Source organism: Syngnathus acus, chromosome 16, assembly GCF_901709675.1.
Source record: "Syngnathus acus chromosome 16, fSynAcu1.2, whole genome shotgun sequence".
Lineage (NCBI taxonomy): Eukaryota > Metazoa > Chordata > Actinopteri > Syngnathiformes > Syngnathidae > Syngnathus > Syngnathus acus.
This window is the reverse complement of record NC_051101.1, coordinates 10,442,149-10,468,586: the sequence shown is the minus strand read 5'-3', so window position 1 is coordinate 10,468,586 and position 26,438 is coordinate 10,442,149. Positions and strand designations below refer to the sequence as shown.

The window sequence follows — 26,438 nt, the reverse complement described above, 5'->3', positions numbered from 1 at the left end:
AAAGACTAATGTAAATTTGAAATCTTAATTTGAAACACTAACCATAATTTAAAAAAACACATTTTAAACTCTAATACTAGTTTATAACTCTACATTAAAACCCTAACACTAATTTAAAACCCTACTTTTGAATTCTCTTGTCCAACTAATCAACATTTTACACATTTTGCAATTCTCAAACAAGGAGCTGAACAACTTGGAAATTAGATTTTTAAAATTATAAATTGTCCAGTCAACACGAGCATAATAATAAAATAAATAATAAATAAAATGAAATAAATTCATATTTGTTTTCTTTCAAAGTGCAAGACAAAAATAAATAAATAAAATGACATAAATAAATAAATAAAATGATTTTTATTTCTTTCAAAGTGCAAGACAAAAATAAATAAATAAAATGATTTTTATTTCTTTCAAAGTGCAAGACAAAAATAAATAAATGATTTTTATTTCTTTCAAAGTGCAAGACAAAAAAAACAGCTTGATATATTTTTGAAGTTTCACTTTTATTATATTTTCTGAACATCCGTATAAATCATATCAGAGTGACAACACATAATTGTTCACTATCCCAGTCAGAGCGCATTCTACACTTCATAATAAAGCCTTACATGCTTGTTGTGTTGTGCACATTACATTATGGGACAAAGCTAACAATTAGCCACGGGCAGGGAACATTCAGAGCACAGTGTCGTTTAAACTTAATACATTGTGTCACATGACTACCATACTCTTAAGACACTTGCTACGCCGATGAAAGTTATACCTGTAATGATCACATGAGCACGTGCAGACACAACATTGTAACAGTCTTGTTTGTATGTTTTACAAGGAGTGAGGAGATGTCTCCTTTGGTAAAGGGGTAGCTTATGAACAGAGGAAGCTTATGCCGACTAATTCCTTTCTTTAGGTCTACACACGCTCGCGTGACTGTAAGACACAAAGACTGGATAACGAGGTAATAGAGTAAATACAGTAAGGAACCATAGAACAGTTTCATTGCCTATTTAGCAGCTACGGACTATTCCAGCCTCGCCTGTACGCTGAGTTTAAGGACATAACAGTTTCAAGCCTTCACATATAGAAGTATAGTACGTACAGTAATCTCTCACTATATCACAGGTTGTTTTTTTTTGGTTAAACATCTTTTTTTTTCTTTTACAATGTCTTCAAAAGTAGGTTTGAATAAGTTTCATCGTTTTTTTTGTTGTTGTCATATTTGTTAAAACTGGTAGTATGACCTGACAGGAGGAAATGATCTGTGGGAAACATGTCATTAATTTGATTGGCATGAAACAACCGCGCCAGAGGAAAAACAACCAATCAGAGACAGCCCAGTGGACTTGCGTGGACCTGTGACCTTGTTGGCCCAGGAAAGCACCTTACTCGCAATAAAGTAAAGTTTCCGGTATCAAGTTTTAACTGGTGGGGTGTGCCCGCGACGAATGTGCTCAAGGACATACAGTAATGACAAATAATTGACACCTCTGTCACGCCTTTTGTCTTGATTTCCTCGTGTGTGGCGGAATCTTGCAAATTAAATTAAAGGCACGGGACGGTGCCTCAAAGGATGTTTTTGTTTTTTTTTGGGACAAATTATTTTAATCCTGGAGTCAGACTGACTGCTTTGACAAATATGACAGTATTCTTTTTTGTTTAATTGCAAATTAAATTAATTTCCTCCTGGTGATGTGCATACATTAGGTGTGCTGTTGGAAAATGTCTCATTTTTTCCAATAAAATATCTTATTTATTTCAATAAGCAATGTATCTTTGTTCATATATTTGTCAATGATAGACAGAACAAATAAACATTCGACTTGATTGCTGAAAATATAATTAACTTGTCTGCCAATAGAATAATAACTATGTGTTCAACAAAACCAGATTTTATATTTGAGCAAGTCAATTTATGGCTAACTTTAAATAAGCTCATTATTATTTCAGAGGTTTTTTGCAATATTTTTGTTTGGTGGTGGTGTCATGAATTTTTTTTTTTTTTTTACTGTAAAATATGTCTTGGCTCAATACATTTTCTGATGAGCATGTTGAAATACATGGATGTTATTTATTTATTTTTGGCTGAGTTTCCTGTGTGCCTCTAACAAACCAAAATGGATACTTGTGAGAGTTTACACGACCTGCTTGTACCTGAGCGTTGTTCTTGGATATGTGACCAAATGTGTGTGTTGAGTAGAGAAGCACCACCTGTGTCGCCGGTGCAGTGTGTAACAGTCTCGTTGGAATATTAATTGAACTGACTTTACGTCCCTGCTTATGTTGATGTGAGCTTAAGAGTACAAAGTTAAAACCAGTAAGAGGTGAAGTGATTACATGCTTGATGATGGGCCAGCCTCATGCAAATGCTGCTGCACTGGCACGATACCTGAGGCCTCGGCCCGGTTCTGGAGCTCCTACTTACTCTCTTTTGTGTGTGTTTGTTATTTTTTTCCTTTTCGATACTAACAGGGTGAAGATTATGACGCCCCTGGCAAAGTCTCTCAGCACGGCTGGCGTGCATCTTGCTGGAGTCGTGTCCATGGAGGCGTGATGAGGATGCCGGGGTTTAAATCCGGCTAGTTAAGACGGAGCGCAGCTGTCTTGCTGTTTCCGACGTGTGGGTGAAAAGTTTCCCCTCCGCATATGAAGCGACGCTCCGAGGGATTCAATGCGGCAGCAGTACACGGGATATTATCTATATGCTTCGGGTCATCTGCTGCGTCTTCCATGTCTTTGTTCTTTTTGTTTGGCATGAAAAGTATATTCCCAGTTTGTGTCCCACGTAAAAGGATCCGGATGCAAATGTGGAGCGTTCCACTCAGGTGAAGTATTTGCAGTTTGTGGAATCGATAGCGCAGTACGACGTGCACTTCAGGTGACCGTATGACCTGCGAATTAAAAATATGCGGTCAAGAGTTTGGGAGGTCTCGGTTGCGTCGTCGTGCGGCGAGCCGTGCTTACCCGGGCAGATATGAGTGACATGTCTGGTAGCCAAAGTCTTTCCTGTCACATTCCTCAGAGCCCTCATGGCGATATCCATCACCGCAGAAAGCGTGTTTACACTCTGTGGGAAGATGATAAGGAAAAAAAACAGCATCAGGTGGCAAATCTATTGCAAAAAAATACTTTACTGTATTAAAGATAACTTACTGATGCAGGCGTCAGTGACAAATTTATTCCCGTCGTCACATTCCTCGCCACCTCGGTGCTGCACGATGCCGTCGCCGCAGTAACCGTCGTCATCGGGCGGGTTCTCCATAGATTGGAACGCTGCCATCTGGAATGGGAAAGTCTTCAACAGAGTTGAAGAGACTTGAGCAACAATTGGAAAAAGACAATTGTCCAACATTATTTGGGAAATACCTGAACTGGAAACCAGCCGTCGGTGTCTTTGAAATAGAGAGACCGCTGATCTTTGCGGAATGCAAAAGCGTTCTCTGTCTGAAGACGTTCCAGTTCTTCCTCGTTGCTCACCACAAAGATCTGAATGGAAAAGACATATGGGGAGAATATGTGAAATCAGACAATTTTATATGTGTAGTTGCAGCGACAACAAATTAATCTCTGAATGACGTCAGCTGTGTTCACACCCATAACGGCGCAAACCTGCATTTTTTTTTAAAGATATTACCTGGCCTAATTGGTCTCTGGGCAGATTTAGACCACTTGAGAAATGAAAAAATTTCAGAGCAAAACGGAGTATGTTCCCCTCACCGCAGGTACTTTGAGATTCTGAGGCTTTCCTCTGGAGTGATAATCTTCTGATAGAGAGCCACTGAGAGAGCTGCAGCCACACTGTCCAGGCTGCCCGGGTGGCCCGCGGGCACCTTTGCTTCCAACCAAGTGAAGCCCTTAAAACAGAAGAGGAAAGGATCATTTGTGAGTTGCTCTAATACAGAATGTGACGGCTCGTTCCAGCCCCATGACGTCATGACGCAGGCATTTTGCTTCACCTCAGGAGATTAGATGTCTCCTCACTAAATAAGACAAACGCTTACGCCAGTCTTTGCTGCCTTCTGCTGACAGAGCGCTTGGCTGAACTCGGTGCCACAACGGGAGAGCATGCCAGATCCAGACGCATTGTGTCATTTTGCACTAATATGCAAAAAGCAGTGGAGGTCAAAGTTCGTCACCTGTGACAGGAGGACCGGGAGGACCGGGAAGTCCGGGAGATCCCTGTGGGCCTGGGGGTCCCCTTGGACCACCACTGCCTGAGTCTCCTTTTACTCCCTGCAAAAATACACAACATGCTCATCAAAAAAATATATATATATATTATTGGCGGCACATCACCTGTTTGCCTCTTTTTCCTGGCCGACCAGTGGGTCCTCTGTTTCCCGAAGCGCCAGGTTCTCCTTTTGGACCCTTTTCACCCTGTACAAAAAAAAAAAAAAAAAAAAAAAAAAAAAATCACAAAAAACAAACATTACAACAAAATTAATAATAAAAAAATAGTTTGAAAAAATATGAAAAAAAAATCACAAATAAAAACATAACAAAATTAACAAAAAAAACCAACAATCACAAAAAAAACATTACAATAAATATGGAGCTCACTTTCTGTCCCAGCATTCCGGTGTATCCCATTGCCCCCTGAAAATGTAACAGTACAACATCAAACTGTATTCCTCAAAAACGTCCATGTTTGCAACAAAAATCCTGACTCTGTACCCACTTTATCACCTTTGGAGCCACTCTCACCATGTTGCCCTGGTGAACCCTGATATGAAGCAAACATACAAAAGGTGAGTCCATTTTAAAAGCCATTCACTGTCAATCATCACAATTTACCTTTTCACCTTTATACCCAGGTAAACCCTGAAATACAGAAAATATTTATTATATGCATGTTGGGGGGGAAAAAAGTAGACGTGTAAATACTAATTCTATAGATCACCTACCCTGGGTCCGATTGGTCCTCTCCCGCCAGGTATACCCATTAGGCCCGGATCACCTTTCTCGCCCTGACCGGAAAAGAATCACAACAATTGCCCCAAAAATGGCTTGATTTAAATAAATACTGTTTTACGCAACAGAGACAAAATGAAATGGATATCACACAAAAAATAATACTAATAATGAAATTTCCTTTTAGTTGATCATAAAAATTGCTATAATTACAAAACAATTATATTAAACGTATTCCTGTGCATCGACTGTACATAAAGAGATCTGACTTACTCACTTTGGGCCCACTTGGTCCCGGCCATCCAACTGGTCCCAGCTTTCCGGGAAGTCCAGGGGGACCGGTCCGACCCTGATGGAGCACATGATTTTTTTTTGGACCTTATCAAGCTTGTTCTGCTTATAAATCGGGACATTTATAAAGAGTAAAAGCTAATAATTCATCCAGTACGATGAAATAGAAGTATTTGCTGCAAAGGGCTTTGCAAGTATCCGACATGTGCAAGGAGTACACGCAGGGGAGGACTGACTTTAACGAGCGCTGTCACTTTGCCCTATTTAATTAAATGATAGCCCGTGTATAGAACAGGAGCCGGTGCTTGTGGGAAATAAAATGATTTATGAGCTGGCTCTGAGCACTAAGCTAAATTGCACTGCAGTGCTGCAAACGCTGCCACTGACTCTCTTCCTCCGGCCCGCAGAAAGTGATCGTCTGGGATTTTACTCTTCCGCCGGTGGTTTTTCACACACACGCGTGCCCTTCAGTTTGTGTCGTGTTACGGCGACCCGTGCGGGCTGGGTCGAGCTTTGTGAACTCAGCATCTTTTGCATGTCTCCCGTCAAGGTTGCGTTTGTTCACAAAGCAGCCATTGACATTGAGTCTCATTTCGGTCCAAATCCATTTAGGGCCAGAATAACTGATGATTAATGGAGACGCTCACCTTTTGTCCAGGTCTTCCGATTTCTCCCTGACAACAGGATGTGAAGGAGGGACAAGGACAGACGCCGTTAATGCATTTCCAAACTAGCATCTGTCAGCATCTTGGGCTGCAGGCCAAGACAAATTGAGCTCACAAAAATAATGAGCACATGTGATTATGGATTATGAGTGGCACGAATGTCATGTCGGAAAACATCCTCACCTTTTCTCCCTTGGATCCTCCAATACCTGGTAATCCAGGTGGACCCTGTAAAACATGAAATATAAAAAGTTATTAAAAAGTTTTCTACATTTTTTGAAAATTTTTGTCTTGTTATCCCAAGCTTTCTACAAATATATTTTTAGAAATTTTTTCTCGCATGAAGTCCTCTAGTTAATTCAAGGAGGTGTGTATTATTTAGACATTATCTCAAAATATCCTTCTCCCCAATGTCCTCAGTGTAACCGCAAAAAGCCTGCATGTGGAAATGCGAGCTGCAGTTTTAATTAAGGCTTGAGTGGCAGATATTGATTGAAAAAGTGCCTGCTGCGGCCCGGATGCTGCTGAGGCAGCCCAGGGTGGTCGGCCGCAGCAAAACACGTCATAATAAATAAAACATGTCAGGAAAGAAAAAAAAAATCACTTATTAATCATTAATGTCTTAATAAGCATCCGTCGCCCATGTAGTCACATGGCCACGCCCGTAGTTTGGTAATCCCCGGAATGTACGCAAGCCAGTGCGACTTTCCTGGCAGACAACTCTTCATCGAGTTTCAAAAAATGACATGAGGTGTACTGCGGGCCGCCAGTGGAAAAAAGCTATTTATGTCTGGAGCTAAATGCAGAGCGTTAATGGGCTGCTGTGTTCCATGCATGAAAGAGTCCCCCCCCTCCTGTCTCCTCTTCAGGATTTTCTCAAATTGGAGACCTCAAGAACGTCACCTGTTCAGTTCTCAGCCATGTTTTAAATCATATGTAGCATGAGATGGAAAAATCTCAAATCCCAAGATTGTAAACATGTTGAAAAAAGAACATTTGTCAGTCCTCCCTTTTGACACACTGGGCCACATATCCCTGCCCAGTGCTTAAATACTGGGTGGAGTTTTCGTTCTTTTGATCTTTTCATAGACATGTACAGCCACAAAGGTGCGTTTGCGTCATTGTGGGTGTGATCACAGTCGATTTGCTAGATGGCCAATTAGAGCGGCTCCTTTCATTCCTTTTAAATTCAACGTAGGAAAAGCGTATGCACGATCTACATGGTAGAAGCAGATTTGCTAAAGTCCATGCATGAAATGTACGTATGTTCATAAGGAAGTGCAAGAAAATCTTCACAAGGCTGGGTGACGTGAAGTGGGCACTTGGAGACCCCCCTATGACCCATCATCATGTATCCATATGACCCTTGACCTCGCTTATGCTTGTGGATGATTTTAAAAATATTTTAAAGATAATAATAATAATAATACACTCCAATATTTGATTTCTACAAAGATTCTGAGGGGTTTTATTTTTCTTCATTTATTTATTATTTTATGTATTTATTTAATTATTTTATTTATGTATTTATTTTATTTTCATATTATTTATTTATTTTTATTTATGACAAAATAAATAAAAAGCGCTTGTAAAGGTCTTAAGGAAACACTGACAATGACAATTTGACATTTTGAAAGCTCTTACCTGAGGTCCAGGGGGACCAGAGGGTCCAGGGGGGCCACGGGCACAGGAGGAACCTTTACCTTCAGATGGAGACTCTGAATCACCTCCCTAAAAGAAGTAAAGATCAAAATATCTCAAATAATCTTTTGAATGATAAGGATCCAAAGCATACCACAAATCATATCTACTGTATGTATCCATCTCAGTTATTTGGAGGTTTAAAATAAGCGGGTGTTTGACACCAGCGGTTGGACACCATCCAAGGACACGACAACATTGACACACGTCGGGTATTCCACAAAAGGACGGCGGTCACATGACTTGGACTCACATGAGTGTGGCGGCGCCAAAGTGAAGGTGGTGGAGGGAGAAGTGGGGGTGGTGGCAGACTCACTAAACAGCATGGGTTCAACCTCCTCTGCTGCTCCTGGGGAGCGAGTGCTGTGCAAGGTGTAAAGACACGCAAGGAGAAACACGTTGGACATGCATGGGCAACATCTGGTGGCAAACACGCAATCCCCAAAGAAGATTAGTCGCTAACACTTAGCATGCAACAAACAGGTGCAAACTATCAAATGGTGACACCCGTCCAGCAGTTCCTCGTGCAGACATGAGGTACCACTGCATTGGCTATTTATAGCGGCATTTCCAGTCCACCTCATGGGCAACAACAACATGACAACAAGAGTAGTTTACAAGTCCATTTCATTAGGCACACTGTAAAAGATCATAATGCTCGGTTTTGATTGACACGGATGACTTCATCCAACATTTTTTTTTTTGGGCTCCGCATCATAACGAGAGCTGTTACGCTCTTCCCGTATAAATACGTAAAAAGCAATCATTGCAATCCCACAATAAATAAATAAATATCCTTCTGCATGCCGAGGCCCTTCAACACCTGCTCATGCACCTTTGCACGCACAAGGATCAATTACAACGGGCTTACCTGCCGGGAATGAATTAAAGCTGTCCAGGAAAGATGAATGGGCCATGCCATAGTAAAAACACAGAGTCAAATAAAGTCCATGTGCTCGAGGAGTCATGATGCTGCCCATAGTTGCCCGACTTTATCCGGGGGGGGGAAAGCGAAAGCAGCCCTGTGTTCCTCTCTGCCTTCTTGTCTGCGTTTCAGCTCCCCATTCTCCCTCTCCTCTCCTCTCTGCTCTGCTGTGCTGTCTTTACGCCCTCGCGAGGGGGGCATGTCCACCAATGCCCATTAAACCTTTCCTCCGCATCCGTGTGCGCTAAAATTACAGAAGGCGGCCTGCCAGCTGCTTATGGGTGCCAATATTAGATCTCTACTACTGCAGGGGGTGCCTTTTGTTGTTTCCACTCCCCTCACAAGGGGGGACTGAACACACAATTTGCCTCACTACAAGATCTTACGTGCATTAGCGCATACTTTTACATTTTATTGTGCTGGCTTTGAGGCTATTTTGATTGCGATGTTTTTCTTAGCCAGTCCCTGAGCGATTGTAGTATCCATTTACTCCCCGACCACATTGGTTTTATAGCCTGGACTGTCCTACGAAATAAATGGTCTGATTTTCCACTGGTGCTCTTTAGGAGAATGTATAAGCAGTAAATAATTCTGGGACGACATTCTGAGTCCTAATATGAAAGCATTTGCTGTAGTTTGGTATGTGTGGAAAGAAGCAATGTACTGGAAGAAGACAAAATAGATATTTTAATGTAATGAACTGCAGTCAATATAAATATAGATTTATTTATAATGACTTGGTTTTTTACATCAAAATAATGCAAGTATATTTTTGCATTGATTTTCTTTTGCATTTGTATTAACGGACATTTTATGTTATTACTATATATAGACACCACCTTCATCATTAGTACAGTTGTTCTGTTCAAGGCATACATTTTTGACAAGAAAATTGATTAGTCACGTACTCAATGTAAGCTTTGTGACAAAGCTGCCCTAAATTACACATTTTTTAAATGACTGCAATGCATTATGCACCAGTAGGTAGAACCAGAAGCTCTTGAGCTTTCCTTTTTTTTCTTTTTCATTAATTAATTCATTGTCTAAACCGCTTGTCGTCACTATGGTCTTAATAGAAAAACCTTCAGTCAGTTATGAAGAAACAGAAAAAAAAATCACTTTCCTTCTACAGGTTGGAACGGGTGAGCCAAGGGAACTCCTGAAAAACAGAAAGAAAAAAAATAAATTTCTTCCTAACTCAGAGATAAAAATTCAAAATATTTCTTGTTGGCTGGGATTTTGACTAACAGACCGACAGCAAGGCATCCATCGTCGACCAAAAAGGTCACAACCATGGAGCTTAGTGCCTCAATGGAACCTTCCATCACCTGAACGTATCCGTGCCACCATGCACGGAGGGTTGCGTGGATACATTCAACATAAACACAGAGGGCCCCGCTTTCTAATTATAAGGGACCAGAAATAGAGGAGGTCAAGTTGATGCGAGGATGGGGGGATTGTGAGTGGAAAGGAGCAGCTCCACAGTGCACCTGTGGACTGGGAGGATTAGCGCTCAGGGACACATTGCAGTCAAATAAACACGGAGCCGCTTATTGGTCTTTAATAATCACCAAATGGAATGCTGCTGCTTTTAATTCCAACTAACTTCAGAGTTGCCGCACTCGTCTGTGGTATTTCCTCTTAATGAACCATTTGTTTAACCTGTTCTCATCTTCCAGCCAATCGGGTCCTTGTGTTCCGTTGTGCCCCACCTCGTCATTATTAACTTCATTAAACAGGTTTTGGTTTTGTTTATGTGTTTTGTTCTGGTCTGATTTACTAAACCCACAGTCACGCGAGATATTATTTTGAGTAGCAACGGGCAGTGGATACGCAGATGCGTTGTACTTTCCACCATTTTGTGGAAGATTGATGCTCCGGTCACTATACATTTCTGGCATAAACAGATGAACACAGAAACATGATTTGAAGAAAATGAATAATAGTTTGTGGGCCAATCCATTAAAATTAGATTCCTTTGTTTGGTTGGAAATTTTTGGTTTGCTAATCGACGGTTCGCTAATGACGACCCGATAAAATGTATGGTTATGTAATCGTAAGACGAGAAAGACGAAATGTCAAAAATGTCAACAAAAGGCTACAACAACTAGCAATTGAAAGTTGTGTGCGCATTGATTGGGATGGATGATGGGCCTAAGTAAGCGCAATACTTCTCCCTAGAGGACATATGCGGAATGACAGTTGAGAACCTGTTCAGATGATTACATCGCTGTCAGAAAATAGCAAATCTTCATAAAATGAGCGCGTGTACCTGTTGCTTTCTGTCAGAGGAAGGGTCGATGAGCACATTGAGAAGACTTGGTCGTTCCCAGTCACTCAAGCTGAGCTGCAAAGCGTTACACAGTTCCTCCGCCGACCTCACCAAGAAACCACGCCCGCCAAATGCTGTCATCACCTGGTCGTAGCGGGCCTCGGGGAGGAGGGTCACGGGGGGCGCTCTGATTTGAGGACAAAGATAAGGGTGAGTATTTAAAAATCAGAGAGCATTTGATTTGACACAATTTAGATGATTATTGTCTCACATGCTGGTCAGATCCCCCATTTTTGCCATTTCTTTCCACGTCTCAGGGTCAACTCCGCTGTATATACCGTTGTTATTCACAACAATCACAACTATAGGTAGGTTATATCTGTTTAAAAAAAAAAAGAGCGGTTATATGTGATTTTGAAAGAAAATCGATAGCGTTGGAAAGAGTAAAGTTCCAGACCTGCACATGGTTTCAACCTCCATGCCGGAAAATCCAAAGGCACTATCGCCTTCCACACAGACAATCCTTCGGCCCTTATTCTCGGTCCTCTCGACGACAGCTGCAGCTATTGCAAAACCGGGGCCCACTCCCATTGTTCCGAATGTTCCCGCATCCAGCCTAAAGGTCATTGGATTCATGAAGAACGCTTGAGCCACACTATGTAACATCCCGAGCTGCTCTGTAGATGACGATTACCTGTGACGAGGCAAGTAATTATTCAACATAGTGCGTCCAATGTCCATGGTGTTGGCGCCCTCGCTGACAATGATGCAGTCGCGTGGCAGCAGCTGTGAGATGTGGTGAAACACCGTGTAGTAGTTCATGGGTATCGTTGAGGGGAGAGCTAGCGCCTGTGAAGAATGAGATGAAGGTCCAGGTTTGTTTATGAGGTGAACAGCAAGAGAATTATTCTTTTTTGCCAAAACTCACATTTGATATTTTGGCATTACTGGTCATTTTCTCTTTTAGGCTACTCCACCATTTTGTGTCAGAAGGATACTTCCAGCCATCTTTAATAAGACACTCCCGTAACTGAAGGAGAAAAGGATAATAATACTTGACTAAAACATACAAGCGGTACTTTTGGCATTTAAGATCAGTGAATCACTTAGGTGAGCGTTTCAGCGTTTTGCACCTGAGTGACGACCGCATTGATGTCCCCCAGGAGAGCAACAGCAGGCCTCACATTGTTTCCCATCTCCTCAGGGCAAAGGTCAACCTACACATAAAACATCATAGAGTCAATACATGCACTAAAATGCAGACCAAAATTCCATTTGCGACATGTAGCACCATGAAATTAAATGTGGATTATATATATATATATATATATATATATGACAACAAAAAAACTACCAACCTGAATGATTTTGACATTTGGGTCAAATCTCGGTGGCAGACCAAAATGGAGCATCCAGTTGAGTCGTGCTCCAAGAAGAAGCACGACATCTGTCTGGAGAAGAGCTCTTCATTGCAAAGGGAGTTGAGAAGGGAAGATGATAAACATTTACGATATTCACATTTGATATATATCATATCTGTACATTTTATTAATTCATTACCCCCTGCCTCCCCACCCAATTTAGCTAATCACCACAGCAACTGCTCCAAAAAGGATTTTTTAGGTCTACCTCGAGCGTGCAGCCCCCACACATTTGGGGTGATCATCAGGCAGCACTCCTTTCCCCATGGGGGTCGGAAGGAAGGGCAGTTGGCTCAATTCCACAAAGTCTCTCAAAGCGGCTTCTGCTCGACCGTAGGCTGCACCTGCGGGCCACAATTGGAAAACTTAAAATCTCCTTTTAAAAAACCCATAAAGGAAGTTTTACCTTTGCCAATGATGACCAAAGGCCTTTTAGCTGATTTCAAGACAGTGATGGCCTCCAACACTGCATTGTGGTCGGCCAGACAAATGGGAGAAGGTGGACAACAGTGGACAAACCTGCGAGTGGAATACATTTTGTTAAATACGGAAATGCTGTCGAGTACCAGAAAACAGCGATATGACAAACCTGACTCTGCTTCGGTCCACTTTGGCATTCACCATGTCTCCTGCAATGTCCACATAACAAGCGCCTGGACGCCCATACATGCTTGTGCGAACAGCCTGTGTAAAGCCCCAAAATAGTGATGTGTTCAAAATCTCCCACGAATAATAAGCGAATATTATGTGTATATAAATGCAAATTTCACTCAACCCTGTTCAATATTAACTTAAGAAACTCAAATAAATTGACATGTTACCTTCTCAATCACGGAAGGGATGGCTTCAAGATTACTTGGCCTTGCTGAGAATTTGCTATACAGGCGACACGCTTCCACCTAAAACGATAAATGATTAAAGCAGAGGAAAACACCTAAATGTGTACATTTTGATTACCTGTGGAAACTCTTGAAAGGCTCCTGCAGTCTCTTGGCTTCTATCTGAAGATCCCCCGATAACAACCACTGGCCTGCATGTAGTGATGCACAAATCCAGTTAACAGACTCCTATTTGAGGGAGATTATAGATTCATACCAGCAGTTCATGTTGGAGTTGGCCATTCCACCCAGAGCATGAATGAGTCCTGGTCCTGACACCACCAGGCAAGCACCTGGTCTGGGGAGGTAGATGTATCCACAATTAACCTAAACCACCAGTTGTTTTTTTTATTTGAAGAGCAATGTCCTACCTCCCAGTCAGGTATCCAATGGCAGAGGCAGCATAACAGGCCTAATGTATGGAACATTGATGGAAGATTGGATCAAACACAAGAACCCATATAACTGAGCAGAGTAGGTGCATCTTACCGCTTGTTCATTGCGCATGCCAATGTATTTGATCCCTGCAGCCTGAGCAGCCATTGCTACCTCAATGACAGGAACACCGACGATCCCAAACATGTATTCCACTTTCTATAGGGACATTTATACGCACATCAAGAAAAAGTGTTTTCATCTATTTTCTTGTATTGTGTTGACTCACAACTTGACAGGGAACTTTGACACGCATACAAAAAAAAGAACAAAAGCAGCTTGCTTAAAATAAACATCGAATTACAAATGAACAAACTGCTTATTCAATTTTTCAAAGCATGAGATAGTGCGGTAAGGTCATAGTTGCTTAACTAGCTGACCCAAGTTTGTTGTTTACAACTGACCTGATTCATAAGAGACTCAGCAATAAGCTGAGCTCCTGTCACTTCGTCCATGGTTGTCCAGAAACTAAAAGCTCTTCCAAAAGTTCAAAGTGTAATCTTTATCTCGTAAGTAATGGCAGTCGGAAAGTAGGTTAGTTGTACAGGTTGCCCCGTTTTAAAAACTTCCGGGTTTTGGGCCAATCAGACACGACTGATAATATACGTCATTGGCTTTGCGGAAACGTGCTTTCGACAACACAAAAACAACTCCACGTGGCTAATTTCTCTGGGACGCACAATTTATAAATATTACTTATTCGTTTAAATCCTTCACTATTATTATTTTCAAAAATACTACATAATATTTACCCACCAAAAACATTTCACGATTTGTTGATTACAAGTGCATATATTTTGAAAAACAAACGACAAAATTATGTTTGATCGTTAAAAAAATCACTTTGGATTAAAAGTTACATTTTAATATTTTGATGGAAAAGTTTCACATCTGTGAGAATCTATACACATAAATTCCCACAACTGTCATTCTTCAAAGGGTAAGAGTAAAATAAAACAAACTTTCAAAGATTATTTAGCTAGATGATTTATTTGTGTTTTTCCTTCCTCGCAGAAGAAGAGTAACATTGGTCGTGAGCCCACATGACCCAAGCGTTTGGCGGTCATCCTGGTAGTGACACTGAGGGTATGCACTGATAATGTCATAGCCAGCCAGGTTATGTCCCCTGTAAAAAAAAAATCAATAGCAGCAAACATGAGCTGTCATGATGTTTCCAAGGTAAATAAAAATGTAAGCTGACCTGTGTGTGTCCAGGTGCTGCCTGAGGTGACCCACGGTCTCAGAGAGTCGCATCTTCAGCACATAAATGCGATCGCCATCCTCTGACTTGACCTTAAGTGTGATGATGTTGCGTGGAGACGATGGCCTTTCCGAGGTGACTGTGTGCTTCCTTGAAAAAGTGAAAATAAGACATTTTATCTATCTTTGTAAGGACTTTTTTTTTTACCAAGCCTTTGTACTGATCACATTGGATTGCAGGTTTGTTTAAAGGGCTACTCATAAATGATAATTTTTTGAGTACCTGTCCTTCATTGCTTGCAGTGCTGGCGTATCCACGATGATCGCTGAGGAGCTGTCGTGTGTGTCAGATAAGCCCTAGGGAAAAGATGAGCCGGAATATGGAATATGATCAGCACAGTCCGAGAAATTATCGCCTGTGCCTCGTCAAACCTGCAAGGCTGTTTGCCCAGAGTCCCTGACGTCAATCACTCGACCCGCCTTCACTGCTAATTTTGGCAGATTGTTCTGGCATTGATTTGTGCTTAACGTCTTAGCTGTGAACCAAACAAACACATGATGGCTTTATTCAATAATTTCAAATCATGTGACATGAGTGCAGGACCAACCAGGAAACTGCGAGTTGAGTCTATTTGGCGAGTTGAGTCTATTTGGCAATTCCTTCTTTTTCTCTCGCATAGCCTGTCCTCTACCAGGAAATTTATCGCATGGTACTCTGAGGACAAACTCTTCCTCTCGTCTATCGTGGACCTTGCGAACCAAAAGACAAATTTTGCATTTATGTGTTAATGTGGATGCTGAGTGATGGGTACACACCTCAAAAGGCACACCATCCGGAAATCTGGATTGAAGCTCGGATGGGAAATAGCCCTCCATTAGATCCTGCATGCATTGCTGCGAGGAGAACCAAATATGCAAAAATATTTTTATCTCAGAGATGTAAAATGATTAGCACTTGACTTGTTGTTTTAAGAACCTGTGTACTGTTCTCCTGATAGGAGCGGAAAGGTCCGTTGAACATGACAATGCCATTCCTGTAGAGTTTCAGTTGCACCGGATCGTTTCGTGCCAACTGCGCCCCTTTGGGTGTGGTTCGTACGAACGCTTCCCCTGCGAGAACGTTCAGCTCCTTAATCGTCTGTATCACGAGGTCAAAGTCCATATGGAAATTCTGGACCATTGGGTTGTCTGTAAGGAGGAAGTATGTCAGCAGCCATTTTTTGTTCAAAAGTAAGATGGCTTGTACCTGTGTCTGAGATGTTTGTTTGCTGCGCTGCATTATTGGGCTTTGTGTCTCCCACCCAGATCAAACCGTAGTCATTCAGGAAGCTCTGTAAACAGTAACAGAGAAATTAGTGAATGAATCACTTGGAAAGGTTTTCATCAAACGCACCTCCATGTCATCCACTTGGTGCTGTAGCTGTTGGCACCTTCTTTCAAGATGACTGCAACTCTCAAGATGGCCCTGCACTATAATCACTTATCAGCCACAAAATCAGCGAGTGCTTGAGAATTTGGAGTTATTACCTGAGTCTTGTTGAGCTTTCAGTTTCTCCCTCAAATTCAAAATAACATTGTCCTTCCAAAGGAAACAGTGTTGTGTGAGTGAGGTTTTCTGTCCATCATATCAAATGAGTGTTTACCTTGCGTGCCATTTCCTCTTTTTGGCTTGTGACCTTCCTCTCCAGAACGGTTAGTTGCTGCATCATGGAAGACATCAGCTCAAAGTCGCTTGGCGCAGCACCTGGGTTGAGGATAGGGAACTATTTATATCAGGAAGTCATATACAAGCTTTTAAAAATTTGCATTTAATGCCTACATAAGATTTTTTTTGAAGGGCAATTTCAGAACATCATAATATCAAGAGTGTACATTTGTCTTTACCTTTATCAGATGCTTTAAACTTAACAAAGTCAGCATCACAGTGTCGACTGGGACTGGCCACACGAGCACTAGGGTCATCTAAGACTTGAGATTCAAATTTAAGGGGTTGTAATAAAATATTTTTTTATATTTTGTATTAGTGTGTTGGGTTATCTGCAGTTTACCTGTTGATAGATTCTCCTTTTTGCCCCTGTAGGACAGAAACAATTTCTATAACTGTAGCCAGCATTTTTAGCATAATATTTGACCTAAAGTTACTGTGAACATGTTTATTAAATACAAAAACAAATAAGTATAACGTTAAATATTCAGTTAAAAAAGCTTTAAGGTCACGTGACATCGCTCACCCGGAAGTCTCCTGAACGTAATGCAGTATAAATAATTTAGTTAAATTGTGTCGTCTTACCGTCTAGTACTTTCCTCACACTGAAGCGGGACTCGCCTCGTTTTCTTTAGCAATGACAATGGTGAACTCATGACAGGATTGGAGTGTGAAGCTGTAGCTTGTTTTTAATGTCGGTCGTATGTTGCTATTAGCAACACACGAGCCAGTGCGCGCTTTGAGCGGAAATAGTATCGTGCACGCGCTTGGATTTCTCTGGTTATTTTTTTAAACGCAACTTAGAATTTACGTCACATATCAAGTTCTATATATGACTTACAAGTTCTATACATGACTTAAATTTTGAAAGACAATCACGCAAATGTGATATGACGTCAGTTTGTGGAAGATTATTCATGACTTGTCTATTCAATACGTCAAATATTTATAGTGACGAGTCGATAGCACCAGCGTTAAGATTTAATTAAGACTACTAAAAAAAAAAAAAAAAGGCCAAAATTGAACTTCTTTATTTCTAAAATAGGGCAATACAAAGGACAAACTGTATGACCATATAAACAATTTCCCTTTTGAAAAAACTTTCGAGATGTTAAGGCATGCAAAGCCTGACTTTCAATTTTTGTGCAATTTAGGGTTACTAGGTCCCATGAAATGGCTTGTGTCCTGGGTAATTATTGCATTGCAAATATTGTATGAAAAGCTCCTTTACATTCCCTTTAAAGTCTTCTTGAAATGGCTTGCTCCATGTCAGGGAAAAATGTGTAAAAATATTCACTTTGGGGAAGATTCAGTCAGCCCTATTTCTCATCACACAGAATTAAAACAATCCTGAACTAACATCCAATCGAACTGGTCACATGTCAGGTCATAATGTGGAAACACAACACACACTTCATGGAACCTTTGCACATTATTAATGTCAAGCGAATCATTACAGCAACATATAAGGAGGCCCACATGTTCACACCGTCCAATAAATTAATACTGAAGGTCAATACTGTTTCTCACTCAAATCTATCTAATGAGTCAGCCATAATCAACCTTTAAATGTACATGGCAACAGCTATACAAGGACTAATATAGAGCTAGCACACGCCTAGCAGAGCGAGCTAACATCCTACATCATCTCCTACATTCAGAGTCAGGGAATGTATGGACTATCATCCTAGTGGCTGATGCTCGGGGAGAAATGTCATACTGGAAGAGTGAGCTGTGAGCAGCCTCGGATTGGTCTAAAAAGAATGACAAGCATAACCGCAAATGCGTAAGAAAGGCACCTGTTGGTGTTCAGTGAGAACCAGGTCTACAGCAGAGGTTGGACATGGATTGGGCAAGAGGGGGGCTGAAAACATTCCAACTTTGCACAACCAGCTTTCTTTGGTACGTTGAACAGACGGAGAAGGCCCGATGGTGTAGATCGCTGGTTTGGTACAAAGTCTTCTACCTCGCAACACAGCAGATGTTTCACTTGTAACCATTTCAAATAATGGCATGGTGGCAACATCTCCATGAAAGAACAATATTTCCAGTTGATTGTCAACCGCTTCTTGGATCTTTTCCCCCCCTCCAAAGAGGGGAAATTGAGAGTTCAATAAATTATATTTCTGGGACTTCAACACACACACACACACAACTCTATCCCGCTTGAGTGAAAAAAGGTTTAAGACTGTTTGGTAAGTGATAGTATATCTATATCACATTAAAAAAATAAAACAATATTCCACGATCAAGTATTAGAGGTAAATTATTTTCTGTTAGCCCTTGGACTGAAATAGTTGAACTCAACAGTAGGATGGGAAGACTGTGCGACAGGCAGGCTCTAATTGTGACGTAGTCAGTCAAAAGAAGCCAAATCGTTTTGGCTTTCCGCTGTCCATGAAATATAAAACCCGCTCCACATCCTGACATTCAGTAACTAGGCTCGAAAGTCAAGCCCGATATCGATGCTCCTGAGGTGAAACGGGGCAAAGCTATTGCGTGATGCAGTTTTCGCCCATGTCCTGTGCGTAGCGGTCCAGTATTAGATTACGCAACTCCTCCACGTCACGGCGGAGCTGCTGCGCTTCCACCAGCTTCTTGTGTAGCACCTCTGGACTGATCCAGTCCTCGTCGTGCTCTGCCATCGGTATGGGTGCTGTCGAGACAAATATCGCATATTAAAAATACTGAATCGGCCAAAAAGGACTTCATTCGAACGTACATGTGATACCCAGCAGCAGGGAGAGGTTGGGGTTTTGTCCCTGAGCCCTCTGGGTCAAAATGCTGCACACGGAGCGCAGGTCGCTGAGGCAGGAGGAGAGCTCCTTGTGAAGCTTCTGAGTCAGGTGAGCACCGGACGGCTCCAGAGTCGAGGAGGCCTCGTTGGCGCTCTTCTCTAACTCGCTCATCTGCTCTTGCAGAGTTAGATTCCGCTCCATCAGTTCCTGGTTTTGGGAAGCGAGCTGAAAGAAAGTTGCTGAAAATCAGTTTTGGCCTAGCAAATGCATTTTCTGCAATCCGAGCATCTCGCAGATTCTTTCGAAGGCGACTAACCTTTTTCATGGCTACGTGGAGCTCCGACATGCTTTCCTCTTTGGCCAACACATCGTCTCGTAGAGCTTGAGAAGAGTTCTCTTCCTGGGATATCTGCACTTCCAAAGCCTGCAGAGGACAACAAAAAAAAAAAGATGAAGCATAAAAGATGACAGAAGCTTGAAAGAATAATTTAGAAGCAACACATTTACCTTAATCTGGGAACCGAGTTGCTCCATCATCCTATGTTGTTTCTCAATAACCTGCCAAAAAAAAAACTGAGCTATTGATGACAGTCATACCTCTTATTGGGTAAATACGTTAAGAATTTTTAAAGTTCTTATAATCACAACTATAAGCAAAAAGACAGCAGACCTTCTTGAGTTTTTGATGCTCCTCCCGTAAAGTATTATTCTCTCCTCTGAGCTTCTCGATGTCCAGAGAGGGCAGTCGGGCTCCATCTTCAAGGCCCTGCTGCACCCGCTGCTGCATACTGAGGAAGATGCAAAGAGCAGCATACAAAACGCCAAGGTTATTATAGTTATGAAAACTAATGAAATGGAAAAAAAACAATAACTGCAATGACATTTTATGCTGATAAAACAAAAATAATTATGTATACACATTACCATTTTTTCACAGCTACCGGAACGAGTACGCACCCATTCCGACTTAAAAGTAAAAAACTAAAACTCAAGCATTTTCAAAGTAATTATCATAATGAAAAACAAATCTTCATTGAAAACAAATTAAAACTGAATAAAAAAAAAAAACAGGTGTAATGAAAAAACTATTATAATCCTGAACCATACAATTTTGTGTGTACGTGTTTGTGTGCTTGCTTACTCCGTAATGGTGGTCAGCAGATCTCTCTCCTTTCGTTTCTGCTCCTCCGACTGTGTGTTCTTTTCATGAAGTTGTGTGCGCGTTGCCTCTAAAGAGGCCTCCAGCTCTTTGACTTTCTCTTGTAGCCGAGCTGCCTGCTGCTCGGCCTCCTGAAGCTAAGGCACAAACCAGATTTCGTAATCAGCCAAGATCTGGATAAATACGTGTGGCTTTCAACGGCGTTCACCTCTTTGTTCTGGCTCTGGTAGTCCTCTAAAGTTGGAAGGTCGGCCAGATAGCGTTCCAGAGTCTCAATGCGCTGTTGATTCTCTCGTTTCTGCTCCGACTCTCTCTGACATTTCTTCTTCAGGTTGTTGATATGCTTGTCTCGAGATTTAATCTACAACAACAAAAAAGTCATAAGTAATAATAAAAGAATGTGACTTCACAAAATATGAGATTTCTACACACTTAAAACAAACAGCAGAGTGTTTTCAATTGATTTTTTTTTCTTGTCGTTCTAACTGATGGATGCTTCTTTTGTTTTCATAACCTTTTGTGGTTTACTAGCTTGCGAAACCCACGTTACGGAAGCGACAACGAGTCGACGCCCACCCTGTCTTCCTGTTTCTTCATCTCCTCCGCGTGCTTCTCGCACGTCTCCTTCAGGCTGTCAGTCAGGCGGCGCGTCTCGGCTTCCACCGCGCCCAGCCTGCGCTCGGCTTCCGCCTTCTCCATGGCGGCGCAGTCGGTGCGCTCGGCAAATTGTGCCCTCAGGAACGTGTTCTCCCTCTGAGCTTCCTGCAATATTGTCATCTGAGTCAGCGCGAGGTCCGCACGGAAGCGCAGGATGGCGGTTTTGCACGAGTTAAGTCACCTGAAGGCGCAGTAAACACATATCCCCGAAGGGAGCGCCGCGGCCCAAGAAGGCCCCGTGGACCTGCAGCTCACTTTCCCTCAGACGCTGCTCCAACTGAGAAACGTGCTGCCTTTGTCTGCGCAAAGGAAATTAGTGCTTAAAATACAATTACATTTGGATTTTGCTCAAGAAATACAGAAGTGTCAATGGCTACATAAATTGAGGATAGTTAGGATAAGATTCAAGAGTTAACCAAACACAAGCAGTAAAATGAGTAGAAACACTTGCCGCTCTATTATAAGCTCCTTCTCCTTTAGCAGACCTTCACTGGCTTTCACCAGCGCGTCCCACTTGCCAGACTCCGAGTGCATGGCTGGGGGGTACAAAGACGTGTACTGGCTCACCCCGGCGTTCAACTGGGACAGAAAAGGGACAATGAGATCAACACCATGTCTTGTACTATATCTTCAGTCTGATCAATAAATAACATTGTTGCGTTCAACATTTAGGTCCATTTTGTGGAACAGGGATTTCTTACCAAGTTAAATATTTGTACAAATCAATTGGTACACTAATTGTACTTTTACGTCCTGCTGTTAAATGGGCCAACATGTCTGTATGCCCTGGGGCTTTGCGTAGTCTAGCTCAACATTATTTTTCCAATGATGAGCTCGGTGCCTGTCCCCATTTCGTGCTCCAAAAACAAGGGCGTTCCACTGAACGGCCCTTTTATCGGTCTGTCATGTCATGGAAAGCACAATAACGTTTGTTTGGACAGGCATAATGACGCTTTGCATTTGTAATCTGGAATACAAACATACCTGCATTTGTTCCATCTGCATGCGTATGCTGTCCATCTGTTGTTGTTGCTGCTGCTGCTGCTGCCAGCCTAATATTTTACCACAGCGGTCCTGGTGTATTGGATCGTACGCTTTGGCGCCCGTGTGGTCCCTCAAAAAGTGAAGCGGGCTGGCATAAACAGCAGCAGCATGGCCGGATTTGGGATTGGACAGGTCGTTGGGGACGGTAACTCCGGGGAGGGAAACTGCAGGCCTGCTCACCGGGAGTGATTTATAGTTGTGATCCGTGGCTCCTCTATAAAGCTCAGACGCAATGTCTAAGTTCTCTCTAATCCCTGTAGTCTGTAATCGGAGTCTGACATCAGGGCATAGACCCCCCAACAAGGCGGACTGGTTCAGGGTGGGTTCCACGGCAGGAGTGTCAAACCTCTGGCCGTCGTCCATCCGTGTGTGATCCGTGGGGAAAAGCGAGTGGTCCAGCCCGTTGACCAAGCTTCGGTAGCGGCTCAAGCAGTCCGGCTTTGGCCCGGCGGGCTCGCTCCCCGTAGCGGGCTGAGCGTCCAGGTTGGGTGATGATGCGGATTTAGAGAGACAGGACGATTTGGAGGCGGAGCCACTTGATGTTCTGGAGGTGGACGAAGATCTGGACTCTTCCTGAACGCTTGCCTGGGACTTGGAGGCCAGGGCTCCAGCCGTGGATGGCATGACATGTGCCGTCGGTATGGGGATCTGACTGCGAATGGGCTGGAAAGAGGGGCTGCTCCTGGAGCTGCAGAAATCTGCAACCCAATTAAAAAATGGGTAAAATTAGCCACACGTTATCTCACTGTTCCATATACAGATGTACGGAAAAGGATCAGCGCAGAATACTGAGCCCGCTGCAGGCGATTTGCACTATTTTTGTAGACGCAGCAGTGTCTGTGGGTGGCCTACTTTGTTGTTGAGTAATCAAGCCCCTCTGACGAAAATCCAACATGAAGCAAAGGCGCCGCATTGGATTAGCATATATGCATACAATGTTGAATTCAGTTGTCACGTGTATCACGAGTTTGCAAGAATGAAGGAGGGCCTTGGGATTACTCATCTAAACACCTAATTCACACCGTGAAGCATTTCCCCAAAACATGAAGCAAATAAAACTCGACAATAGCTCGATACAAACCTCTAAGACCCGTTCGAGTCTCGAAAACAGAGAGTCACAAGGAGACGACAAGCACATTAGTCGCATTGTATCGCTGAGCCGAGCTGAGCGGCGGGACCCTTTAAATCCACAAAGACGTCCGAGGCTTGCATTTCTCAGCGACAGTGAATCACGCGAGCTGACGGCGACGCAGCGGGGTCGGTCTTGCGCCTAAAGAAGTATTGTCCTCAATCAGCCTGTGCCCAAACACTGAGCAAACGCATCGAACTAGGCAAACACAGGAAAGGTTAGGGGTATTTATAGCCCACCTCTCAAGTTACAGAGTGATCTGTGGGTGACGCTTATTTAAGCACCTTTCCGCCTCCCACTCACTCATCACATGCTCACATTCGCATCTAAATGTCTTAAACCGCGTCGTCCTCAAAAATAAATAAAAGATAGAATGCCAATTGATTTAACTTTCAGAATCCACGACAAACTAGAACAAGTCTAAACTACTCTGTTTGCTCAACACACATTCCTGCCTGCAAATTATGTAATATAATTACCTGTCACTGTAAAAACAGACCCTTGGGCTAAAATTAGGGCGGCGACAATATAAACTATCATTTAAAAACTGTCGCAGGAAGATTTGACAGCTTGTTTTAATTTCCATTTTATTTGTAACGGGTCTTTACTGATGCTAAATTTGGACTTAACTGTCACGTTGCTCGCCTTTGCTGTCAGTTCTGGCGTTGTGTTCAACTATTGTGCCTAACCAACGAAACTACGTCCTGACAGCTCACAACATGTCCAGATACACGCAGGCAAACATGTGCAGACAATGCTTCAAGTACTTGGAAGAGTTTTTAATGAGGTGCTGCATCACCATTTCTTTCAAACACACTTCACTCATGCTAGGAATGTTGATGTTTTACGAGGCTGGAGCCAAAGGGGTGTGTCCAAAGTAAATATTGGACCCCGGGGACCGGGGGAACATGTGGTGCTTTAAATCTGGCAAAAAGCACTGATTCAAACAATTTGGAAGAGACCACAAAGTTTCTCCGGATGAGCCTAAAATGAACCAAAACCTCTACTGCTGAACTTTAGTTGACCTTCTAAATAAAATGCAATTTGTCAACTATTTTTTTTCTTAGCAAAGAGGAAAATTCACAATAGGTGCTTAAGCCATGAATCGACTAATGGTTTGATTACATTATGCTGTTCACACGCTAAAATCACGAGCGCCATTTTCTCAGAGGGAAGTGAAGTTCGGGACCAGACTGTCATCAGCAGGTTGCAACACAGAGAGAAATGCTAGAAGAGTTTTTATTAAAATAAATAAAACATTTAAAAAATCTACTGGTGTTTTTGTGCAACTCGAAACCATGTTAACATTTGCTAAACATCTAAAACAGAGGCAGAAAACTTAACTCAAGGAAGTGGTCAAACCGAAAAGACCCACGATCGCAAAACACATCCGCACAGGAAACAATACGCAAGAGTCACCTTCTGTGCTGTCAGACGCTGACGTGCCAAGACCTGTGTCCCCACTGTCCGATGTTCCGGGCCGACGGCCCAGGCGACTCTGGAACTTCTCTGACAAGTCTGGCGTGTGCCACTCCATGTCAGCAAACCGCGCTGTGTGCATATTTAGGAAACAGGCCAAAGCCATTAGAGAAGTAGTTCTCAAAGTGTGGTGCAAGTACCTTCTAGTAATATATAAAAAAAATTAAAAAATCACAGAATTACCTGTACACAGAATGTTACTGTGGTTTAAACAGTTTTTTTTTTAATCCAGTACAGTATATTTGGGAAATACATTTTAGTAATATTTAACTTCATTTGCATTGACTCTTTGAGAAGTGCTTTTTAAACACATTTATTTTGGATAAAAACAAAGTTTGAGAACCATTATTGGCTTAAATATATACAGAAGAGATAAAGGTTTAGCGGAAGACCTACCAGCTGGTTTGGATCCAGTGTATCTCTGTGAGGTTGTCATTCGGGGTCACCTGAAAGAATTATAGTTTTTTTTTAACGAAATAAAAAAAAATAGAGCATCAACAAGACAGGTTCACGTGTTATCAAGAACACAAAATCCCAGCTCAGCATTCAATACTGTTTACCATCAAGTAAACTTTACAGCTGCTTTGGCTCTTAACTTGACCCGATGACTCGACTCCAGGGGACATCAACGAAAATAACAACACGAACACGATGTACCGTTACACAATCGGTTCCCAAAACACGGACGCCCTCAGAGACTTCAAGGAGAACAACATATAATAATATTGTCACGCGTCCCTAATGAACAGACGCTGTCGGCAATCTCATTCCATTATTCTAATCCGCTTTACTCAAGTCTGGCTAGTTAATTCATAACTAACTCAAACAAAAAGGCACGCTCCAGGCAGGGTAACCACAAGCCCGCTCTTACCTGACTAGTACCCATTTCCATCATTCCTAAAACGAAGATGTCTTCTTGAGGATAATTTCTACAATGTTAGCAAATAGGTGTTACTTGAATACGATAACATAAAAATTGTATCCCAATCACTCACGGTCGACTATGAAGTGCTTCGACGCAACACATTTAATCTTGTTAATCCATGACAAATCTGTTTCCGTCTAGTTTGCTATGGCGGCTAACATGCTACAGCTAACATGTTAACGAGCGCTCGTCCAGCTGCTACTCCCAATTTGTTAACATCGCCGCGAAAATATTGGCTTTTATCACAGATAAGTTATCTCGTACGGGGATAGTCGCGTTACCTTTCGCTCCTCATCGATGTAAATGGTGGTAAATGTCCGTTTTGGGTAGATAACCGAATCACAAACATCCGCTGCGGTGGCAGTTGTTCCGCCGCCACTACCCGAATGCAGCGCGCTGATCGCACAGCACACAAAGCCGATGAGACAACTTTAAAGAGCGCTTGTTCAGTAACACAGCGTCGCCCGGTCAACATCATCTGTACGGGTTATTGTGCTGAAAACACCAAATATCATCTCCTTGGTTAATCTGTTCAAATTCAACTTCAAATCATATACAAAATCATAGATGTATATATATTTTTTTTTAAATCCCACCATAACTCGCAGTGTGTTGCCAAATACGGTTTATAAATACGGCCAAAATTCTTAATCAAATCAACATTTGAAAGGCAAGAAAAAAGGTCCAAAATTGTAAACATTCAGACAACGACAATTATAATAATAATCATAATAATAAATGAATCATAAAGGCATACATGAGGCTACTTTTTGATCACTCGCCTTTATTGTGGATTCCAAAATGAACCAAGTTGGGAACTTTGAGAAAGAGAATACTTAATCAACCACCATTAGAATAATAGGTTTGTCTGTAAAATTGTGCTGGTATTTTTTACTAATTACAAAA

At 42.1% G+C, this 26,438-nt stretch overlaps 4 protein-coding genes across 7 annotated transcripts; all 4 read right to left on the bottom strand.

The window, feature by feature from the left end:
* Positions 1 to 487: 487 nt before the first annotated feature.
* On the bottom strand, positions 488 to 9,052 carry colq (collagen-like tail subunit (single strand of homotrimer) of asymmetric acetylcholinesterase). Its single transcript, XM_037274463.1, has 17 exons — positions 8,437 to 9,052; positions 7,819 to 7,928; positions 7,509 to 7,595; positions 6,048 to 6,092; positions 5,847 to 5,873; positions 5,186 to 5,257; positions 4,902 to 4,964; positions 4,792 to 4,818; positions 4,676 to 4,720; positions 4,558 to 4,593; positions 4,294 to 4,374; positions 4,134 to 4,230; positions 3,715 to 3,851; positions 3,364 to 3,483; positions 3,151 to 3,292; positions 2,962 to 3,064; positions 488 to 2,888 (listed from the first exon to the last, which is right to left on the bottom strand). Exons 1-17 carry the CDS (start codon positions 8,543 to 8,545, stop codon positions 2,819 to 2,821), a joined length of 1,371 nt encoding a protein of 456 aa, XP_037130358.1. The 5' UTR covers positions 8,546 to 9,052; the 3' UTR covers positions 488 to 2,818.
* Positions 9,053 to 9,303: 251 nt separating this feature from the next.
* On the bottom strand, positions 9,304 to 14,059 carry hacl1 (2-hydroxyacyl-CoA lyase 1). Its single transcript, XM_037274379.1, has 17 exons — positions 13,901 to 14,059; positions 13,551 to 13,655; positions 13,433 to 13,473; positions 13,279 to 13,359; positions 13,141 to 13,213; positions 13,005 to 13,082; positions 12,773 to 12,867; positions 12,590 to 12,702; positions 12,392 to 12,527; positions 12,121 to 12,226; positions 11,896 to 11,979; positions 11,691 to 11,792; positions 11,457 to 11,611; positions 11,220 to 11,378; positions 11,034 to 11,141; positions 10,763 to 10,949; positions 9,304 to 9,649 (listed from the first exon to the last, which is right to left on the bottom strand). The coding sequence occupies exons 1-17, from the start codon at positions 13,949 to 13,951 to the stop codon at positions 9,617 to 9,619; spliced, it is 1,707 nt and encodes a 568-aa protein (XP_037130274.1). The 5' UTR covers positions 13,952 to 14,059; the 3' UTR covers positions 9,304 to 9,616.
* Positions 14,060 to 14,347: 288 nt separating this feature from the next.
* ubxn11 (UBX domain protein 11) lies at positions 14,348 to 17,126 on the bottom strand. Its single transcript, XM_037274449.1, has 14 exons — positions 16,987 to 17,126; positions 16,745 to 16,770; positions 16,581 to 16,664; positions 16,340 to 16,440; positions 16,224 to 16,275; positions 16,090 to 16,166; positions 15,943 to 16,027; positions 15,673 to 15,884; positions 15,513 to 15,590; positions 15,305 to 15,446; positions 15,129 to 15,232; positions 14,980 to 15,053; positions 14,698 to 14,847; positions 14,348 to 14,622 (listed from the first exon to the last, which is right to left on the bottom strand). The coding sequence occupies exons 1-14, from the start codon at positions 17,055 to 17,057 to the stop codon at positions 14,472 to 14,474; spliced, it is 1,407 nt and encodes a 468-aa protein (XP_037130344.1). The 5' UTR covers positions 17,058 to 17,126; the 3' UTR covers positions 14,348 to 14,471.
* Positions 17,127 to 17,409: 283 nt separating this feature from the next.
* cep85 (centrosomal protein 85) lies at positions 17,410 to 25,963 on the bottom strand. 4 transcript variants are annotated; one of them, XM_037274285.1, is made up of 15 exons: positions 25,814 to 25,940; positions 25,479 to 25,536; positions 25,004 to 25,053; positions 24,548 to 24,679; positions 21,940 to 22,697; positions 21,407 to 21,534; positions 21,137 to 21,254; positions 20,875 to 21,060; positions 20,507 to 20,659; positions 20,281 to 20,435; positions 19,810 to 19,927; positions 19,647 to 19,697; positions 19,456 to 19,563; positions 19,124 to 19,364; positions 17,410 to 19,057 (listed from the first exon to the last, which is right to left on the bottom strand). In XM_037274285.1, exons 3-15 carry the CDS (start codon positions 25,041 to 25,043, stop codon positions 18,894 to 18,896), a joined length of 2,352 nt encoding a protein of 783 aa, XP_037130180.1. In that variant the 5' UTR covers positions 25,044 to 25,053; positions 25,479 to 25,536; positions 25,814 to 25,940; the 3' UTR covers positions 17,410 to 18,893. The 4 variants fall into 4 exon arrangements, with proteins under 4 accessions (XP_037130180.1, XP_037130179.1, XP_037130181.1 ...); XM_037274284.1 differs by lacking the exon at positions 25,479 to 25,536 and having other exon boundaries at positions 25,814 to 25,963; XM_037274286.1 differs by lacking the exons at positions 25,479 to 25,536; positions 25,814 to 25,940 and adding an exon at positions 25,168 to 25,236.
* Between the last annotated feature and the right edge of the window lie 475 nt (positions 25,964 to 26,438).

Excerpts from the sequence above, each read along its gene's own strand:
- colq (XM_037274463.1), bottom strand. The coding sequence starts at position 8,545 with ATGGGCAGCATCATGACTCCTCGAGCACATGGACTTTATTTGACTCTG. Across the intron at positions 4,819-4,901 it reads GAGGACCAATCGGACCCAGG|GGTTTACCTGGGTATAAAGG; the intron begins GTAGGTGATCTA and ends TCTGTATTTCAG. Across the intron at positions 4,721-4,791 it reads CTGGGTATAAAGGTGAAAAG|GGTTCACCAGGGCAACATGG; the intron begins GTAAATTGTGAT and ends GCTTCATATCAG.
- hacl1 (XM_037274379.1), bottom strand. The coding sequence starts at position 13,951 with ATGGACGAAGTGACAGGAGCTCAGCTTATTGCTGAGTCTCTTATGAAT. Across the intron at positions 12,528-12,589 it reads TTTGGTCATCATTGGCAAAG|GTGCAGCCTACGGTCGAGCA; the intron begins GTAAAACTTCCT and ends TGTGGCCCGCAG. Across the intron at positions 11,379-11,456 it reads AATTACTTGCCTCGTCACAG|GCTGGATGCGGGAACATTCG; the intron begins GTAATCGTCATC and ends AATGACCTTTAG.
- ubxn11 (XM_037274449.1), bottom strand. The coding sequence starts at position 17,057 with ATGAGTTCACCATTGTCATTGCTAAAGAAAACGAGGCGAGTCCCGCTT. Across the intron at positions 16,276-16,339 it reads AAGAGGAAATGGCACGCAAG|GACAATGTTATTTTGAATTT; the intron begins GTAAACACTCAT and ends TTCCTTTGGAAG. Across the intron at positions 15,885-15,942 it reads AACAAACATCTCAGACACAG|ACAACCCAATGGTCCAGAAT; the intron begins GTACAAGCCATC and ends TCCTCCTTACAG.
- cep85 (XM_037274284.1), bottom strand. The coding sequence starts at position 25,043 with ATGACAACCTCACAGAGATACACTGGATCCAAACCAGCTG. Across the intron at positions 22,698-24,547 it reads AGCGTCTGACAGCACAGAAG|ATTTCTGCAGCTCCAGGAGC; the intron begins GTGACTCTTGCG and ends ATTGGGTTGCAG. Across the intron at positions 19,564-19,646 it reads AACTCGGTTCCCAGATTAAG|GCTTTGGAAGTGCAGATATC; the intron begins GTAAATGTGTTG and ends TGTCCTCTGCAG.